The 20,421-nt window shown below is 51.0% G+C and overlaps 1 protein-coding gene across 4 annotated transcripts in view; it reads right to left on the minus strand.

Annotated features, from left to right (window-relative positions):
* Positions 1-2,118: 2,118 nt before the first annotated feature.
* The window catches only part of VDR (vitamin D receptor), a 55,090-nt gene continuing 36,787 nt past the window's right edge, over positions 2,119-20,421 (minus strand). For all 4 annotated transcript variants that reach the window (XM_036866122.1, XM_036866123.1, XM_036866121.1 and 1 more), the window contains 6 exons: positions 15,748-15,932; positions 15,425-15,545; positions 12,777-12,948; positions 7,045-7,196; positions 6,747-6,863; positions 2,119-5,484 (listed from right to left, as the gene is read on the minus strand). In XM_036866122.1, the coding sequence (XP_036722017.1) occupies positions 5,225-5,484; positions 6,747-6,863; positions 7,045-7,196; positions 12,777-12,948; positions 15,425-15,545; positions 15,748-15,932 (1,007 nt within the window). In that variant the 3' untranslated portion in view covers positions 2,119-5,224. The remainder of the gene's footprint in view (positions 5,485-6,746; positions 6,864-7,044; positions 7,197-12,776; positions 12,949-15,424; positions 15,546-15,747; positions 15,933-20,421) is intronic.

The raw sequence follows: 20,421 nt of genomic DNA on the forward strand, positions 1-20,421 counted from the left end.
GCAATCCAAAGGGCCATCCCAGTTTCAGAGCTCCCCATAGGGTTGGTTGAGATCTCTGCTGAGATTGCTTGGCAGCCCTTCTCCCTCTACCCAATCCCACTTTCTTCCCTGCCACCCAAGCTTGAGACCTCTCCCCAGTAAACTTCCTGCACTCCCATCTACACTTCAGAGTTGGCTTCCCCAGAACCCGACCTGCAACACTATCTCATATATCATATACGGCATGTCTGAGTGCAGAGATTCCAAGCAGCTGTCTGGAGCAGTGACAACCCCCCGTCACCACTCCCAGCTTCTGCTCCACACCCTGCTGTGCTTCTTGGTCAGTTGGAGCACAGACCCCTTCAGCAGGCTTCTTGCCCACAGCGATGCTAGTTGGCATGAAGAGGCAGCCCTTTGGCTGCACTAGGAGTGCCAGATGTCACTCATCACCCTTGTCTCTACAAGCCCGGCTGGAGAGAAAAGTCTCATCACCTGCAGGGCCATGGGGCAGACCCAAGACAGACCCAAGGTGCATAGACAGCTTCCAGGGAGCCCCAGTAGGAGCTAGAGACCCTGACCTGAGGGATCTGGTCGCTCCAGGCCGGCCCTGTCTGCTTGTCCCCAGGACTGAAGGAATCAGTATTTCCTGGAACAGCGCTGACGTATTTATGCCACCTGAAGCTCTGAGCCTATCAACCTCATGATCTGTGAGATGTTTCTTCTTTACGTCTCTTTTGAGGAGCAGACGTGTTCACAGCAGTCCCGCTGCAGCATTGCTTGATGTAAAGGGAGGATGTTCCCTGAATACCCTCTATATGGTGTCGAACACTTGGTGGCCATCTGCCCAACAGATCAGCAGCAACATACCATCCAAACATAGGACCAGATAAGAATGCATTGTGTAGACCAATGCCGTCCAATAGAACTTTCTGCAATGAGGGAAATGTTCAGTATCTGCACCGTCCATTCCCATAGCCGTGGGGCTATTGAGTGCTGAAAATGTGGCGAGTGCAGTTGAAGAGCTTAATGTTTACTTTTATTTAATTGTAATGAATTTTAATGTAAATAGTCACATGCAGCTACCTTACTGAACAGCACAGATGTAGACCCAAGACTTGGAATGTGAAAACTTAAAATCACTTTCTCCTAAGTGTGTGCATTCCTCTCTGTTTACCTGGAAAAGTTGACTGTAACACACAGCCCTGGAGATTTTGTGTTCCTCTGGATCATCTATAAAAATGCTAAATAAGTCTCCTAACAGTTTCTAAGGACATGTCTTCACACTTCTCCTGCCAGAGCCTGTGTCCGTTTAGGCAGCTGCTGGTTTCCTTTCTCTAAGTCCATTCACTTTTCTTGGCAAAACGGCCCTCAAGCCCCACCCCCAATTCTTCTATTCCCATCCCATCCCCCACTGACACATTTGGTTTGAAATCTTTTCAGATGCTTCTGAAAAATTAAATCACATCCACAGGTTCCTAGGCCAACTTATCATAAATAAATACATTGGTTATGTTTTCCTTGCATGATTTTCCCTTAGGATGACCATGTGTGTCTTTGGTTAGTTATTTTTGCTTGTGTGTTTAACGAAAGCTGCCCTTTATCATAAACCCCCCTTTTTTTGGAAATGGAGGGGGTACATTGGCTCCTCAGGGCCCTTTGGGAGTCCTGTATATTCATAGGAGTCACTTGAAGTTTGCCAAGTCACTGGCACAGCATTTCAAATACAAGACACATTTTTGTCAACAGCCGCCTGGCTTCCTATTCTTGAGGTTCTCAGGTAAGGGCCACACAGAAATGGACCCAACACATGTGACTGAATGCTTCCTGAGAGTAGAGCCCTGTTGGATCCAGCACCTCCAATTTCTCTATCCCAAGGCCTACTTTAGGAATGGGAATCTCCCTTACATCCACTTTAATAGAGAGCTGGCATGACTAGCTGTCATTTGTCAGCCCACTCAGCTCAATAGGAAGCAGTATAGTGTAGCAGGTAATTAATGGCTTCTGGAGCCAGCTGCCAAGGGTTCAAACCCTATCTCTCACTTACCACCACTGTGGCTTTGGGCAAATTATCCCCTCTGCGAAATGAGGGTAATAGTCGTCCATCTCCCCTAGGGTCCTTATAAGGATAAAGCAAGCTGGTTTGCATAAAGCATTTATTTACAGCAGTACTTGCCACAAAGTGCTATATAAGTATGTGCCATCTTTATTACCATAAGCAGAGCTTTCTTCATTGGTTTATTTGACAAATTTCTGGCAAACTTTTTTTCTCTTTGGAAATCACTCAGGAGGCACTCTTCAAAGCTTTCTTTGCTGCTTTATTCCCAGATTTAACCAGATCTATCGTACGTTCCAAGCTTCCCTGTTGGCCTCATTCAGATTCTCCTACTTCTTCCAGTCGGCCAGAGAAGGGTTTTCCTATCTCCCAGAATCTTGTTTATTTGGCATTTTTGGTACAGACTTTCCTAGCTTTCCAATAATATAGTTTAAAAAGGTTGAGATTTATGAATGTCTACCTTCACATTCTCTCATTCTAAAACAGAAAAGATGATAACATTGTCTCCCAATTCATCCCCAGGGAACCTCACTTTTTCTCATCCTCCCAGCTGCTGGACTTCCCTTTGGGACTGGACTGAGCTGTCACGGGCCCCAGGGCTGAGGAACTGGCGTTCTCAGTGGGTCCTGTCATGTTCCCTGGGGAAGGCAGGTCCAGGGGAGCGCCAGGAGGGTGAAGATAGTACAAAGACAGATGCACTTTATTGTTAAGGCAACAGCATTACGCCGAGCTGCGGCAGAGACCCCATCCGGCCAAGGCCACACTGGGGCGGGGGTGTGATTCACATTGAGACACAGGCTGAGGTGTCCCTTCTCCTCCTCCTGATGGGTCAGTGGGGTGACAACCCAGGGGAGCAAGGCAGGGATCTGGGATCTGGACATGCTCTGTCTAAAACCCAGGGCCTCCCCCAGGGATGAGGTCAGCCACGAGGGGAATGGGACATGGCGTCTGAGCTCAAGCATGATGTAGTGAAAACAGCACTGGACCCTAAGTCCAAAGTCCCGGTCCAGTCCTGGGGCTGCTTTGAACTAGTTACATGAGCTTGGGTGAGTCACACCTTCTCCTCAGCGTCAGTTTTCTTTAACAAGGGGATTGAACTGGGTCAGAGATTTTCAAGCCCTTTCTACCACTGACTTGACATCTGGACCAATGTGTTCTGCAGCTACAATCAAATCCCAAGGGTCTCTCCCTAATTTGTAAAATAACAACAACAGTAATTAACGTGTAGAATTTTCACAACGTACGTACGTCCTCATCACCCATAAATATCGCTTCATCAGTGGTGCCTACTACCCGCTATATTAGAATGTGGTACCAAGTGGAGCCTGAAGGCAACTCCCATCTAACAGACATCAGACTGAGTCTAAGGACGGTTCTGCAATAGGGACGGTGGCTGTCAGATGAAGACACACTGGCCAGCAGACACTGGCGGCCGCCAAGGAGGTAAGCTGCTTTGCTCCCGGGGTCTTCAGGGAACAGCGGGCGCAGGCACAGGGGCATCCTGCTGACACCGCCTCCTCCAGGCTGAGACAGCAAGCGCGGCTGCGTCCCCCAAACTTGAGTATGATCTGAAGGGCCCTCTGTCGCTCCTGGAGGGGCCCTCTCTGCTCTGCTCCCGCATGCCTGCCACCCACGCCCCAGAGAAGCCCAGCCGCGAACACGGGCCGTGAGTGCCCACCTCCTGAGCTGCTCTGCACATGGGGAGTTTGAGGTTCGGTGACCCTACCCCGCCCTGCCTCACAGGTCCCTTTTGACGTCAGGGTGTGGGGCGGGAATAAGGAACTACCCCGCCCGACTCCCTCCCCGAAGTGCTCTCACTGACCAGCCACCAGGCCAACCCGCTGTCCCCCGATCCGGGGTGCTGGAGCACTGCCTTCTGCTTCTCTGGGGGACAGCCGTGTAAGAAGCAGAACTAGGTGGGCAGGGAGGGCTTGGGCTTTTGGAGGTCTGGAAATTCCTCTCCCCCATCCCACCCTGCCAGGTGGGAAAGATGAGGCCCCGCTGGTAAGCAGAGCAGCACCTGCTTCTCCAGACTGCTGGCGGGGCTCAGACAGTGGGCTGACCTGTGGGTCACCACCCTTGGCCATCCCAGGGTCAGGCCCCTTCAGCGCCCTCGGCCGCTGCGCAGGGGCTCTGGAGCCTGCGGCCGGTTCTCTCTCTGGGGTGGGAGGTAAGGCACTGGCAGGGTGAGGGTGAGGGTGGTGCCCGCGATCCTCTGAAGCCTGGGGGCCATTCAGTCCTGCCACGTGGATTGTCGGAGGGAGAGCCCCCGCCTCGGCCAACCCCTTAGCTCCAGGCTGAGGAGCCACGGACTTGGCGGCAGGACGGGTGTGGCCTCCACCTTCTACTCTTACGCTCAGGCCGGGTTTGCCTGTCCCCTCACTGCCTGGGCCCTGCTCTCTTCCCTCCTTGGCCTCTCAGCACATGGGTTCTGGGCCAGTGGCCCCCGCCATGGGGAGAAAGCCCATCTTACCACGGCTACTTCCGGGGAGAATGTTACCATGGCGATGGGATGAAGGTGGGCACCGTGGGGTTAGGCAAATGCCTTTTGGCCAGCAGAGGTGGATGAGGGGAAGCTGTGACCTTAGTCACCTTGGTTTTGGTCTTCCTTGGCAGTGAGTGTCCTAGGCAGGCCAGGGTGGGAAGGCAGAGGGAGAAGGCCCCATCTTGGCACACTGCCCTGGGGCAGAACAGGACAGACCGGCAGCAGGACGAGGTGGGGGTCATGGGTCAGTGTTTATCGTGGGTGGGGCGAAGGAAGGGTGATCCCACCAGGCTCTGGACGTGTGGGCCTGGAGCTGGGTAGAGGTGAGGGTATCTCTGTCCCTGAGGAATGGCTGCGTCTCTCCCGCCTGCCTGTTCCCTCGGCACCAGCCAGCAGCCACTTCTGGAGTGTGGGAGGGGGCATCCCCGGGCACGGGCCCACCTTCAGCCTCTGCCCTTGGCCCCCACTTGAGATTCTTTGTCAAATAAGGAGCAATTCCTCATGACTGAGGTCTCGAGGGACTGGGGGCAGCCCGTGGCCTGCAGGTAAGGGGGACCTGGTGTTAGATTGGGCAGGAGAGCGGATGGGCTGGGCGGGGAGGGGGAGTGGGAGAGGAGGGGTTGAACTCCAGAAGGGGTGGGAAGAGCTGCTGGGCACCCGGCCCCAGAGAGGCAACCCCGCCCAGGCGCCAGGGCAGGCTGCCCTGCTCAGGAGATCTCGTTGCCAAACACCTCGAGCACGAGGGGCGTGAGTTTCATGCTGCACTCGGGCTGGAAGGAGAGGGAGCGGTACTGCTTGGAATGCTCCTCGTTCAGGCTGCGCAGGTCCGCTAGCTTCTGGATCATCTTGGCATAGAGCAGGTGGCTGCCCGGGGGTGGGTGGCGGCAGCGGATGTAGGTCTGCAGCGTGTTGGACAGGCGGTCCTGGATGGCCTCGACCAGCGCAGCGTCCTGCACCCCGGGACGGTCTGTGGGCAGAGAGGCGGGCGAGGAGCTCTGAGCCAGCTCCCTTACCGTTCGGCCCACCTCCCGGCCCACACAGATAGACACCCAGCCTCATCATCCCCCCAGGTCACTCCTGGATGCCTGCTGACCTGGGACACCACAGTCCTCCCCAACCCCTCGACCACTTCCCAGTGCATTTAGGATCAAGTCTCAGGTCCGTTTGCGGGCCATCTGGGCCTGTCCCCACCTATTCTCTCTCCTTCTGTCTCTGTGCTCCATCTTTCATCAGGACCCCCATGAGCCATGCTCTCTGCACTCCAGGCTTCACATTTGTGCTCCTTCGGCCCAGAACTCAGCTCTTTTACCTTTGCCTGACTCTTGCTGACCCTTCAGGTAACAGCTTAAAGGACCTTCCTCAAGAAGGCGATTCCTGATGACCCCGTACCTCCATGCCCCAGACGACATCAGGTTCCCGCTTTCTGCTATACCCTCTGTAGCATCATGTACTTCTTTATTTTTAAAATAACGTATTTGTTTAATGGCTCTTTCGACACTTCCTGGGAAAGAAGTCTGTGTCCTGGTTGCTGCTGAGTCCCTATGCCCAGCATCGTGCCTGGTTCCTGACAGAAGCCCAGTAAATCATTGCTGAGTGAATGAATGAATGAATGACTGAATGCTCACTGGCCAGGAGGAGGGGTGCCCATATCCTTTCCTTGGGCCCCCAGCCCAGGAAAGCGTCCCTGGAGAAAGGCCACTGACTTGTTCCCTGAACACAGTCCCAGTGGAGGCCTTATCAGCAATCCAGCATCCCCAGAACCACAAGACCTCCCGCCTCGGCTTCTCTCCCTCTTCCCACCCCAAACAGGCAGAAGAGCTCAAGGATCACAGCACCCTGCCTCCAAAATCAGTCAGCTAAACTGTCTGTCAGGCCAGCAGAACCTCCTACCAGGCCCCAGGCTTTTGTGCCCTATCCCCAGGGGGCCTCAAGTGTCAGCAGAGGTCAGTCCAGTTCACCCAAGAGCAGAGCTTGAGTACTGTCTGTGGCCTGAGAAACCCCATCTATTTGGTTCCTCAGAATCCCACCCATGAATCACCAATGGTCTTGCTAGGGCAAGGCCAAGGGCAGTGAGGGAACCCTCAGCATACACACACCACACGGGCAGGGCAAACCCAGCAAAGTGGGTGTTTCCTTGTTGGTCTCTCCTTGTGCTCACTTCTCCCTCCAAACCTCCCTGCTGGCCCTCAGCGGGGCTCCCCCCTTCCCGCTCCCCACACGGCTAGGTACCTGGGGAGACAATGCAGATGGCCATGAGCAGCACGTGCTCCTCCTCATGCAAGTTCAGCTTCTTCAGCCCCACCTGGAACTTGATGAGGGGCTCAATCAGCTCCAGGCTGTGTCCGGCTATGAGAGAGAATGGCCAGCTGCTGTGGGCACCCCCAGGACCACCCACCCCACCCTACCTCCGGCCTGACCCTCACCCTTCTCTCCCTGGTGCTGCCTCACTCCCTCTGATGTGCCTGGTGGGGCCCATGACCCCAGGAGGGGTGGAGCCGGGGCAGGAGGAGGCAGAGCCCAGCCGCACCTTTGGTCACATCACTGACTTGGTACTTGAAGTCCGGGCTGCCGCAGGTCCAGGACATGTCGTCCATGGTGAAGGACTGGTTGGAGCGCAGCATGATGACCTCAATGGCACTTGACTTCAGCAGCACGATCTGGTCCTCAGGGGTGAGGTCTCTGCCAGGGAGGGTGCGGGGGCGGGGGTGGGGGGAGGTCAGGTTACTGGTCAAGACCATCAAGTCATGTAAATCAGTGCAGTGCTTTGACAGGTGTACACCTGCCAGGTGACCAGCATGTGCCCTGGGTCCTCCATCAAGGAGCTTGCAGCCTGGTTGGAAAGAACGAGACTGTTTCTTGAGGGAGAACGACTTGAGAACAACTCAAAGCTGTGACCAAATGTCAACCGATGTAGCTTAGCTACTAAGACAGGGAAAACCCAGTGACTATCCAGGGTCTCCAAGGCCGGAGCAGCCATGGCTCTTCTAGGGTCAGGAAGATAGAGCCTGAAGAAGCTCCCAGGGCTATGGCATGAATATGGTCGTCTGCAAAAGCATGGCCAGAGCCATCCCCAATGGCTCCCATGCTTCCTTTCCCTCTCCCTCTTCCTGCCCTTCGGTCCTTCCAGTAGTGAAGTCAGCCCTGTCTCCAGGACGTCTCTAGACTCCCGCTCCCACTGGACTGCTCTGATTCAGAGCTCCATCATCTTTTTCAGTTGCCTCTTACTGGACCCCTGGAGTCAAGTCTCTCGTTCACCTTTCTTACTACTGCTACAGGGACGTGTCACTCCTGCGCTCAGAAATCCCCACTGACTATCAAATGCCCCAGGATCAAGCCCATACGCCATAACTGGGCTCCAACCTGTCTTTCCAGCCCCCGTTCCCACCACAGACTCCACCAACCCTCCATTCTAACAACATCGGACTACTCCACATTCAGATGCTAGGCATTCTCATGCCACCATGCCTTTGAACGTGGGACAGCTCCAGCTTAGAGCGCCCATCTTCTGCTCCACCCCACCTTTCTGGTCCTGAATCCAGTGAGGTCTCCGTTGGATCCCTCCACCCTTCGATTCTCTTCATAGAATTAGAGCCATTCCTTTACGACCTGCTGCACATTGCCTGTAATCCTATTTTGCCCTTTCCCCTTCTTTGCCTCTGTCCTTTAGATACTTGTCTCTGGCTCTTCATTGTAAGCTACTTGAGGGCCAGCGCCACCTCTTAATTACTTTAGTGTTGCCCTCACACTGTTCACTGAGCCCTGAGCATGAGGAGAGGGTCAATAGCTATGTGTTGATGAGTCAAAAGGCTCACGACTAGTTCCACTATTCTGAGTCACGAGCTGGGCTTGTCTGAACAATGACAAGGAAAAGGCAGGACCCACAGATCAAATTGCTTCCTCTTTTTCCTCCCTTTCTCTTTCTGTGTATTTCCTCCTGGATATCCTGTCGATGGGCTGTCGTCCCCTGTGGCTGCACTTTGGAAAGTAAAAAGGTGGGAAATGGATATTAACTGATGAGAGTCCCGTATCAACAGGTGATGGATGAGGAGGCGTGAAAGGGCTTGCATGATTAGATGACCACCAAAGGGCCTGCACTGAAGGAAAATCACAAAGTGCTAGGGTTGGAAGGCCCCACTTAGAGGCTTAGAGGCCACTTAGAGGTGGTCCAATTCCTTCCTCAGCATTCCTGACAGACGGCTCTCACACAGCCTCTGCAGGACTCCCCCAGTGCCAGGGAGCTCCTGGCCTCTGGATACAGCCATGGGGTGCTTGGCTTTTGGGTCAATAGCCTCTTCTCTTGAGCTCTAAGCCACGTGATCACACACTCATCCATTGCTTGTAGTTCTGTCCTCTCAAGGAACACAGAACCAGATTTCTCCATTAGCTGCGGGACATCCCTTTAACCATTTAAGGAAAGCCACCATGTCCCTCCTTGTCTTTTCTCTGGAATAAATAGCCCTGATGCCATGGCATCTAGATGTCTCACCATCCCTGTCACCTTTTTCTGGGTGCTCAATCCACAATGAAAAAATAAAAACTAACACCACCCTCATTTGGGTTTTAATTCATTATATGAGTAAAACATGTTCATTATCAAATCTTTGGAAAAATACAGTCTCCCACCCACCTATTTTTGGGCATTTTGGTTGCTTCTAAGTTTTGCTGTTATAAGGAATTCCGTGAGGAACATCTCTGTACATAACCTTTTGTTCAATGGCCCACTCAAAATGGATGGCCAGAAGTGAACAAACATCCCATGGGTGCCTGGCTAGAGAGATTTCAGCGGGATCACTGCCTGCTGTGATCCAGACATATTACTTCTATGAAAGCAAACCTAGAATGACCTCAAATTACCACCCACAGCCTGGAAATACAGGGACTTTCTAAGTGCAGCTCACAGCCAGAAGTGGAAATGGTAGTGGGTGGCGGTAGCGGTGAAGATAAAGGGGAACTCAGTAAGAGACCTCGTTCCTGCTGTGATGGGCACCAGCTCCGGCTCTGGGCCTCCTCCCTGGACCTGAGTAATATTTACACCCTGATCAGTTTCCACACCTCTGGCCACTTCTGGGCACCTGTGAGGTGCTCTGGGGATGTCTCGTCTTCCCCACCCTCCTAGGCAGGGTCCAGTTTCTCCCCATCTGCCTTCCCTTGGTACCTCTTGGCGCCCTTATCTCTTCACCGCGGCTATTCATATGTCTATCTCTTCCATCAGACGCTGAACCTCTGCAGGCCAGGGACTGTGTCCTAGTCATCTTTTATCCCTCACAGTTTATGTCATAAGCAAGCTGATTGTTGGACAGATGAATAAGTGAATATAGAGGAAAGGGCATAGGAGGAGGGAAGCACTATGACCCCAGGCCTCTGACCCAGGAAGGAGCCCCTGGGGATGGAAATGGCAGTGCGGTTGAAGGCGTTTAGCCCTCTGGGGCTGTTTGGGCCTGGTCCCTCATGCACCCCTCTGGGCAGTGAAACCTGTGGTCCTTGGCTCTCGGATCCAAGATGGCTCCTGGCCATGGAGTCGCTGCTCCTGACACCACTTCCTCCATGCATTTCTTTTGCAGGGCTGAAGGGGGGGGGGATTTGTGGGGTGCAGACCGAGAGGCTGAGGGAGAAGAGGTGGGAGCCAGGGCCAGGGCCAAGGCCACCCCACAGGGCAGGCCACACCCAGCACAGCCCATGCAGTCCCGCCCACGCTGGAATCTTGTCCTGTACTCTCCCCTCCACTCACCCACACAGAAGTCTCATCCTGCCCTCCCCACACCCTCCACCCCCGCCTCCAGGCAGCAAGATCAAAGCCACCAGGGACGCAGACACTGTTCTTTCACTTCTTGGAAAAACGGAACCGCTAAGTGCAGGAACTGGCAGAACCAGAGAACTGTTGGGCTGCCCCCGCCTGGGTCCTGAGGAAGCCTGGGCTCTGGCCCCCGTCCTGGTGCAGCATCAGCTCCACGCATTCCCAGAGAACATCCGCGTAAATGTCCCCACAGAGCTCTTGCTGAAGCCTGCTCCATTTTTGTTGGAAAACATTCCACTTTGGGACTTCTCAAGACATGCTGAAGCCAGAAAAGTTAACCCAAGCATGTTTAGGATCGATTTAATTGATTTTGCCTCCATAGCTGGGTGGCTCCAATACCTGCTCATATATACCTCACTTCGGCCAGGACTGCAGGGCTAGACCAGGGAACTCTGGAGGATGAGGTTTGAAAGGGAAGGAAGGGGGTAGACTTCAGCTCATCCTTGGGGAGAGGAATTGAGGGGCAGGTGGTGCTATTTTGTGCGAGGGTATATGTGGCGAAGGGAAGGGATGGGGGCCAAGAGAAAAACTGGGGCTCAGGTTACTTAGTGGAGGGGGCTGCACTGGGGTAATCTGGTTAAATAGGTCACATTCTTTTTAGGACAGTTTTCCCATGTGGGCAATCCCAGCCACCAAACCTTAGCATCTGGACAGGGCTTCAGGTGCCCTCTGGTCCAGCTCCCCACTAGGCAAGGTTTGGGGACTGGGTAGATGAGAGTTGTTCCTCCCGGAATTAGGATGAGAGCCGCCTGCTACAGTGTATCCATCAACACCCTGAAGTGTTTTTTCTCTAGCTGTTTACACAAAACAAGACTTTGGGAACATGTGCAGTTTGCAAACAGTAACGAGAAGAGTTGGGGAGGGAGCTGGAACTTGTACTAAGCGGAATGTTGTCATCAGTTCCAAGGAAAGACTCTGGAGGGTAAATCCCAGGCCCGGTGCGATGCTGACCTCACAGGTGACACCCGTTCTGCCTGCAGAGCGGCCTTTACTCTTTTTGATGCAACCAAAATGTGCGATACAGTAAGAGTGTCTCAACACCATTTGATGGTTTCTCTCCTTTATAATTTTCACATTACTTCCAGGAAAGAACATTGGTGAATCCCTGGTATTTGAATTGGTGCAAGGCATAAAATAACACAGAGCAGGTTGTCTCAAGACAGAAACAAACTGGGATGCGCTGGGTTTAGCGCTGTGAATTACCATCATTTAGCTGGCAGTCAATGCAGCAATTTAGGCAGTAGCTGACGGCTTCCCTACGCACCAGAGATTCACCAAACAATAAATGGCACCTCGTGTTAGCTTCCATCCAGAGCTGGCCAACGTCCAGTCATTCTCCAGCTCCCAGTATTCTAGCGCTGAATCCGAGCATCAGTATTGAGGAAGCATTCTACCCCTTCTGCTACAGCTGCAACTATTGCTACTACTTGAAATGATGAGAGTATTGCTTGATATTAATTAATTTCTTTCTTTTTTTTTTGGCCACGCCAGCCACGTGGCATGCAGGATCTTAGTTCCCCCACCAGGGATTCCCCCTGCAGTGGAAGGTGGATCCTTAACCACTGGACCGCCAGGGAAGTTTATTCATTTATTTCTTGACCACAATGTATATTTGATGACAATGTTCCAAATGAACTTTTAGAAAGAATGAAGCTATTGATATACATAAATATAGATATAACTGCCTCCCAACATATCTACTAAAAGCGTCAACTTTTATGTACTTTTAAGAATATTTAACACTGCATGACCATTTAAATATAAGTATTATAGATAGCATTATTACCAAAACAATAGAACATCTGAATGAATGAATGAAATTTGTATGAATGAATCCATAAGGGAGGGTCTTTACTCCAGTAGAACTCCTCATACTTACCTACTTTGGCAAAAAAGATCTCAGTATGATTAGGAAACAGCCTTGGGTGAAGGGTAAATTGGGTGAAAGATGCCCAGGTTATATGTACAAGTGTGTCTCCCTCTAGGATTCCTAAATTACATCACAAGCCCAACCCTTTTTCCTCTCTATCACTTCATCCTGGTTTCAGAATTGGGTGTGCTGGATTAATGTAGGTTTAATTTAAAAGGATAATATGAGGAATAGATACAAGGCAGCTGGAGTGGACACAGCAGTGAACTAAGAGTTCTTAACCCAGCTCTGACATGCGGGGTCCAACACTAGAAATCCTGGTGTTGGCCATTGAACCTCACTGGGCTCCTGTTCCATCACATAGGAAGCGTAAGGGATGGATGGCTCCCCAGTGCTGGCCTGCCGAGTAATGCTGGATGGGCTGCACTTCTTAAATACAGATTCCTGGGCCTTGCCCAGAGATTCTGACTTAGGAGGTCTGGGGTAGGGCCTGAGGCTGTATTTTGGGAAGCAGTAGATTGGTAATTTCTGAGCCTTCTTCGGGCTCAGTCTAGGATTCTGACTCTGTTCCCTGGATGTCCCAGAAGCTCCTTACCTGAACCCTGGGATCATCTTGGCAAAGCCGATGACCTTTTGGATACTGTAACTGACCAGGTCAGCCAGGTGGGGCAGCATGGAGAGCTGGGACAGGTCCAGGGTCACAGAAGGGTCATCAGAGTCTTCTTCACTCAGATCCAGGTTGGAGAAGCCGGTTGGCTCCATCGTATCTGGGGAAGGATGAGGGAAGAGAAGGAACTACTTGAGCCAGGCTTCCTTCCACGAGGCCCCGCGAGGCCCTCCTACACCCTGGCAGCAGGGCCAGCTGGGAATCCCACAGTCACCACCTCTCTCCAAAGTCACTTCAGCCCAGGCTTCCCCCTAGGGTTCCCTGTGTCTTCTTTCAGCAGAGTGGGGCAGGAAAATCAAATATCAGAGACACTCTGAGATAAGAGACTTCTTTAAGATGTGATTTTACATGTTGTTCCTAATGATCTCAAAGCAAAGATGCATTTGGAACCAATAAACTTGTGGAAAACAATGTTCAACCTCACTAGTGATCAAAGAATGGCCAAGAAGAACATCTACTTTTCACCTCTAAACTAGAAGCAAGTACGTTTATATGTTGACACCAGTGTTCGTAAAGATATAGGGAATTAGGCAATCCTTGTGCAGCACTGGGGTGTAAAGGAGGCATACATTTGTGCAGCTAATCTAGAAAGCTGTTTGACCGTGAGGGTCAAAAGCCTACAATTATGTACACTCTATGACCAGTAATCCTACTTCCATGAATTCAACATAAGGAAAAATTCAGAATAAGTGCAAATATTTAGCCCCAAGCATACTGTTATCTTAATGAAGAGCTGGGAAAAAAATCTAGATATCCAGTGATAGGGGTTTAGATATGTTATTGTACATTATATCCCAGAATACTATGCAGCCTTTAAAAATTATATTCTAGGTGTGTACTGAATGGTATGAAGATATGACATAATATACTATCAAGAGAAAAAAGCAAGTTACCAGACTGCGTATAGCACAATTCCATTTCTGAACATATATATATGTTAAAAAAAATTGGGAAAAGATACATCACAGTGTTAACCGTGATTATCTTTGGGTGGTAGGTTTAAAGATTATATATAATATATATAATATACATAATTTAGTTTATATTTTCTGAATGTCTACAATGAACACATATTACTTTTATATAATAATTTTTTTAAAATAATTTTTTAAAAGTTAAAAATGTTAACTAGTTTGAATTTTTCAATAAATATATGCTATACTGAACATGCCATGGGGGGGTGGTAAACACCTCAAATTAATTAACCTATGAGAAGAAATCAAAACTTCTAAATAATATAAAATTATTATGAAAAGTTGAAGTACAGACCAATGTATAACATGCAAATTGGCCCTTTTTTAATTTTCCCCCCGGCTGTGCCGCAAGGCTTGTGGGATCTTTGTTTTCCGACCAGGGATTGAACCCGTGCCCTCGGCAGTGAAAGTGCGGAGTCCTAACCACTGGACCACCAGGGAAGTCCCCAGATTGACCCTCATTGATAAAAATGAATATACCATAAAGTAAAAAGAGCAGGAAATTGAGTAGAGAAAATTACCACAGGGGAGGGGTTACTACAAGGTTAACTACAAGGTGAGGGGCTCAGAGGATCAGTTATCTGTGCAGTGGTCAACGCAGGTGAGTAGACACACGGCCAACTCCACTGTTATCTCTGTCTAGTTGACACAGGGAGCCCTCCCACCTACTCTGGATCTGGGCACAGATCCATCAATGGGTCTGGAAGTACCATATCTGAGGATACTAGTTCCCCAGGGGGGAGGGGGCTTTTCCATCCCTGCCTTTCTACAGGCCCCAACCAGAGGGCAGCTGGGTTGGGTGAGAGGTAGAAGGATGAAGGCAAGGGCAGGGGGAAGACGAGACAGGAAGATGAAGAGGAAGGTAGGAAAGGACTATAAGAGGGAAAGCAAGGATGAGCTGGCAGGGACAGGTCCTCCAGGGCCTTAGGGGCCCCCCAGGGCTTGAGGGGAAGGCGGGCTGTAGTGGGACCCACATCTTCTCCTTCCATGCTGAACTCCACCTTCCAAAGACTCAGGCTCTGGTGACTGCAGTTAACAACACTGTTTGTTTGTTATATTTGAAAGCTGCTAAGAGAGTACGTCTTAAAAGCTATCACAGGGGGGGAAAACATCTTTGTAACTATGTGAGGTGAACTAAACTTACTGTGGCAATCATTTTGCAATATATACATATATCAAATCATTATGTTATACACCTTAAACGAATGCAATGCTCTATGTCAATTATATCTCAATAAAACCAGAGAAAACAAAACCCAAAATGAAACAAACAAAAAAAACCCCAAGGGCCCGGGCTCAAAGTACCCGTTAAAGGAATCCGGTCACTCCCAGGGAGGGAGCGGGGGGCGGGGAAGAAGCCTCGCTTAGAGGAAAGAACAGAGGCTCTGCAGGCAGACCCTGCCCACCGGACCCCTGTTTGGCCTCTTCCTCAGCGTCCTGCACGTGGGCCCTCAGGAAAGCCCCGCCTCTTCTCTAAGAAAGGTTTTTTTCTGAGGACGTTGTGTGGCACACAGTAGGTAAGTGCTGTCCTTCCAGCTGCAGCCTAGGACAGGTGGGCTGGGGAAGCCCTGGGCTCTCTGGGAGGCGTGCAGAGCCACTTACCTGGAGAGGAGGTGTAGCGATCTGAGCAGGAGGACGATGAGTTTCCAGAGAAGCTGGGCGTGTGTATCAACCAAGGCCCTGAGGGATGCTTCCTTTCATTCTCACCCTCTCGAACCGGAGGCTGGAGGGAAAGGTGGAGGGTCAGAGACCCACACTTGGGGGTCACCTTCCTACCCCAGCCCTGATCTCTGACAGGAGGGGGAGTCCTCCCCAGTGTCAGAAGGCCAGAGCAGCCTCCGTCCCTTCCCAGGTTCTGCGCCCAGATCCCCCTTTGCCCTCCGTCTGCCTCGGAGCCCGGGCTCTGCTGGTGGCTCAGGCTGTACCCGGAACTGGCTGAAGTCGGCGTAGGTGGGGTCATAGGTCTTGTGGTGGGCGTCCAGCAGGATGGCGATGATGTGTTGCTGCTCCTCGGACAGCTTCGGCCGCAGGCTGTCCTTCAAGGCCTCCTCTTCCTTCCTCTTGAGGATCATCTCCCGCTTCCGCTGCACCTCTTCATCAGTCAGGATGACTGTGGGGCGGGAAGGGGGAGTAAGGAGGGCCCCCCTGCAGCGCCTCCAAGGAACCTTCCTCCAGGTGTAAAGGCACGAGATGGAAGGGGCTGTGCCTCACGCTTGGAGCTCACCGGGCCATCCGGCCACGGGGACCCCAAGCCCACGATACGAACGGAAGATTGCGTGTTCTATGTTGAAAAGGCAGGCGCATGAGAGAGGAGACAGAGGATTTAGGAGGTGGGATGCTTGGGCATTGTTAGGGAGCCTGGGATCTCAACAACAAGGTGTCTGACTCTGCACAGACTGAGCTCTCCAGGCTTTTGTTTGCTTGTTTCTAAAATGAGAAGTTTGGACCATATGATCTCTTCTAAGTCCCTGTTTTGTTCCTTCCTCCATTAAGCATGCGTATGTGGGGATCCTACCTCAAAGGACCGACTGCCTTGAGACCTGAATGCAGGCCTAGCACAGAGCAGATGCTCACTAAACGTTTGTTCTTGTTGCTTCTACCCCCTCCCTGTATTCCCTGATCCTGAGGGAGACACTGGGGGGAGGGAGGGTGCACAGTCACGGCGACAGAGGCTAGGAGGTGCTGAGAAGACCTCACACGGCCTTCCCCACATCCAAGTTCCCAGGCTTGTGATCTACTATGACCGACGTAGAAAGATTTTGCCTCTTTGGTTGGGCCAAAACAACCCCTGCCTCAGCCAGTCCAGTCTTGAAATGACTGCCCAAGGAAGTTTTCGAGTCCTCTGGAAGTCCCCAAGCATAGCAGCTCACAGCTCTAATCTGGAAAGCTCTCTCCAGCGGCTGGCCAGTGTACCTGACCTCGGGGATCCCCCGGTCCCCTGCAGGCTGCGCAGGGGCTCCGGGCCTCCCCGTGCTGGGGCAGCTGCCGGGAGGGCGGGGCTGGGAGCAGGGGTGCTTAGCAGGGCAGCTGGGCACACAGACCTCCCGGCTGGGGCTTGCAGAGCGCTGACGGCAGGAGTGGGCGCTGGAGCCCTCGGCCTGCAGCCGCTTGCTCTGTGCTGGTCTTGCCAGGGCACCTGCCCACAGAACTGAGAGTTCACAAGAGCAGGGAAAGGAACCAGAACCCTAGAGTGGGTGGGTGTCCGGCTTCGAGAAAGGCCTATTGGCCTAGGCCCCTTGGGTGGGGGAAGGACGAGAGAAGTTGGCGGGGGCGGGGAGGGAGAGCCTGTCGGGGGTGGGAGTGGGCAGAGCAGGAAAGGGAGACCTGCTGCGAAAGATGGCCTGTTTCTTCCAGAGCTGGAACGAACTATACCTAGAGGAAGACTGGGGTGGACGCCATGCCCAGGTTACTGACTCACCTGCCCGAAGAGCTGCCAGCCCTCCTCCCACAGAGGGTGTCTGCTCAGACCCCAAGAGATCGAGCAGGGTGGGAGAAGGAGCATCCCATTCAAGGCAGGGTGCAAGGCCCTAGCCGTGGGGGGGAAGCCAAGATTAGGTGTCGGGTCTTTCCTGCTCACCTGAGGGGCAGGCGGAGGAGGTGATGAGTCTGGAGCTGGGGGGGCTGGCTCTGTGTGCACACAGACATGCTTCTCAGCCCCGACAGGGCTCTGATAACCCCCTGTGATTCTAGGATGTCACTCTCCTGCTCAGAAACTTTTTCTGGATCCTTCCTGCTTACCATGCCCCAACTAAAGTCAAGATTCTCCGTGTTCCCTTCTTCCTAACTTTCCAACCTCATTTCCCGGGGCCACCGGACACAGCTTCTGCTCTAGTCACGTTGGGATTGCTGACCTGTGAACATGACCTGCTCACTCTTGCCACTGCATTTCTCCTTGTGCTGGGTGCCTGTCCAGCTGGGTCTTCTCTCCCCAGCAGCCATGCAAGCTCTGTTGGTTCTCCAGCACCCAGTTCACATGCAAGCTCTGTTGGTTCTCCAGCACCCAGTTCACAGCCCTCTCGTACGACGAGAGGCTTTCTTATTGCCTTGATCTGCAGTGAGCCGTTTTTCCCACACACACTGGCACCCGATCGTTTTTTCACTCTGTTACATTTACGGTTAGTACAGGTCCCAGTAAATGCCTTTATAGAGAGAGCCTAAGAAGTTCAAGGTCTCCTTCACTGGAACTGCAGGCTACCTAAGGGTGGGGGCCACATCCTACAGTGCCTGTAAGGCTAGCCCACTGGGGCTTCCTCAATAGTCTGATGCACTGGACACCCAACACATCAACACTGGCTGTACCTACTATGTGCTGGTCGTCATCCCGGCTCAGGAAAGAATGGTGAGAAGTATAGCAATGCTGCATGTTCCCTACCACGTCGGAATGGCACGCGCCACACGCCAGCCCACCAGATCACTGAGCAAAGCTTACATTTTTAATTTAAATAATTGTGACTGAAGTATTTTCAAGACAGAATATCTTGTAACAGAACACGTGTAACATCATGTAACCTTTGCTTGATGATTCAGAGGCATCATTCTGAATAATTCTTGGACTTTGCAGGGACAAGGTTATGACCTCAGAATTGTATGGAGCTGTTTTCCTGCACCATATGACTCAGCCAGCTGTGATTTTGAGTTCTTGTACTACTTTTCATACCAGTCTAGCCCTCTCTCTTCAGCTATGTGTTGTCTCTTCTTATTTGTGTGTCTCTAGAAGTATGCCTTTATTCCCCTTAAGAGTTACTTCTAATCTGCTGGGAGCTGGAAATCCTGGTGATCAAGCTGTATGTAATAAAAAATACTGTTAATAAAAATAGAGGTTTATTTGAATGTACCGGGCCCTATTCTAAGTGCTTCTATATATTAACTCACATTAATTAGTCCTTGTAATAACCCCTAAGGCAGGTACTATTATCCTCACTTTGCAGATGAGGGAACTGAGGCCCAGAGAGGCTATAAGGCTTGTTCAGAGTCACACAGCAAACAAGTGGTGGAGCTGGTATTTGGGCCTGGCAGTCTGGCTCTACAGTCCAAGGTCCTAACCACTACCCCATACTGCCTGTGACTATAATTGTCTATGAATGCTCAGCAGGACCCTGGTCCTCAGCCATGGAGTCCTGACGCACAAGGTGTTCCAATGCATCTGAAGAGTGTGAAAAAGTAAATAAAGTCGCAAAGCTTGTAAGTGATTTACCTTAAAAGGAAAAAGTTAAGAGATTTGAGGTTAATCTTATGACACTGATCTTCTCTATCACTTCTAGCAAATAGTGACCACCATCCTATGTGCGGTACTAGAGGAAGAAATGCTAAGATCCGCTGGTTTCAAACGAAGGCTGCCAATCTATGGGCCTCCCTCCAGGCAACATTTTCTGGGGACTACTAAGTCATAAGTCTCTCACATATGCAGATGTTGTTGTGACTTATGAAATAAGTCATTTGTTTAAAGGGGCTGTTAATTTCATAGGATTTAAAGAATCATTTTCTCAGTGAATTGCTACTAAAAATACCATTATTATCATGTAGGAGGACATTTTGTTTGTTTGTTTTATTTTTTGTGTTTCTTTGGCTAAACAATAGAAATTTATTTCTCACTAGGAGGCACATTTTGAAGTTAAAAGCCACTCAAGTTAAAAGCCCATTGATGGGCTCTCCAGTGAATAAAGGACATGAGCTGTGTACAGGGGTTTTGTGAAATCCATATGGCTGCTTAGTAGCTTCCGAGGTCCTTGCTGAGTGTGCAAATGGCTTTGCTCAAGTTAATCCCATGCAAGATATTCCCTGTTCCATAAAGTCTAGAATAGAGTGAGGGGGTCAAGATCTGAAAGCACAAACAACTTAAAAACATTTCAGTTTGCCACAGGTGGCCTAAGGACAACATTAGGGAAACAGACATAAAATTTTCCCCAATGAATGACATTGACAATATCAGATGTGGGAGATCTTCCTGATATATAAATCAGTGGGAGAGGCAGAGATACAAAGAAGCATAATGGGGAGCTAATATTCAATCATTCAACACATATTTACTGAGTACCTACTATGTGCCAGGGGCTGTGCTCATGCTGGGCAGAAAAGATGTACATGTATGAAAACATTAAACAAGTTCACATGTTCAGGCCAGGTCTACAAGAGGCCAGAACTCAACTGTGAAATATCTTGGGCTCCAAGGACATCAAGTCAACCTGGACTTGAAGAGAGCGAGAGTCTTTAGTGGGAACAAACTCTCTTCTGCCCATCTCTTAGGGCCCCAGGAAGTGCCTGGAAATGCACAGTGGAGGAACTCTGGCCCACTGAGGGGAGTGGAGGGAAAAGGGGAGGGGGGCCGAAGGGCTGTGCTGGGGTGGATCCCGCAGGCTTGACCTTTGGAAACACACAGGCCTAGATTATCCGCTTTGGAGGCATGATATTTTAATTTCTCTGAATTTGCTCATCTATCACAAAAAATAAAAAATAAAAACAGAAGTATTTACATATTTAGGGATTGTTGTCGGACTTTAACAAGAAAGTACTAGTGCCTGACACTGGTACAGTAAGTGGTCAATAAACATTGGTTCCCACAGGCATCTCCTCCCCTTCTTATGCCTCCTCTAGGAAACAGC

Source organism: Balaenoptera musculus, chromosome 10 (assembly GCF_009873245.2).
Source record: "Balaenoptera musculus isolate JJ_BM4_2016_0621 chromosome 10, mBalMus1.pri.v3, whole genome shotgun sequence".
NCBI classification, from domain to species: Eukaryota; Metazoa; Chordata; class Mammalia; order Artiodactyla; family Balaenopteridae; genus Balaenoptera; species Balaenoptera musculus.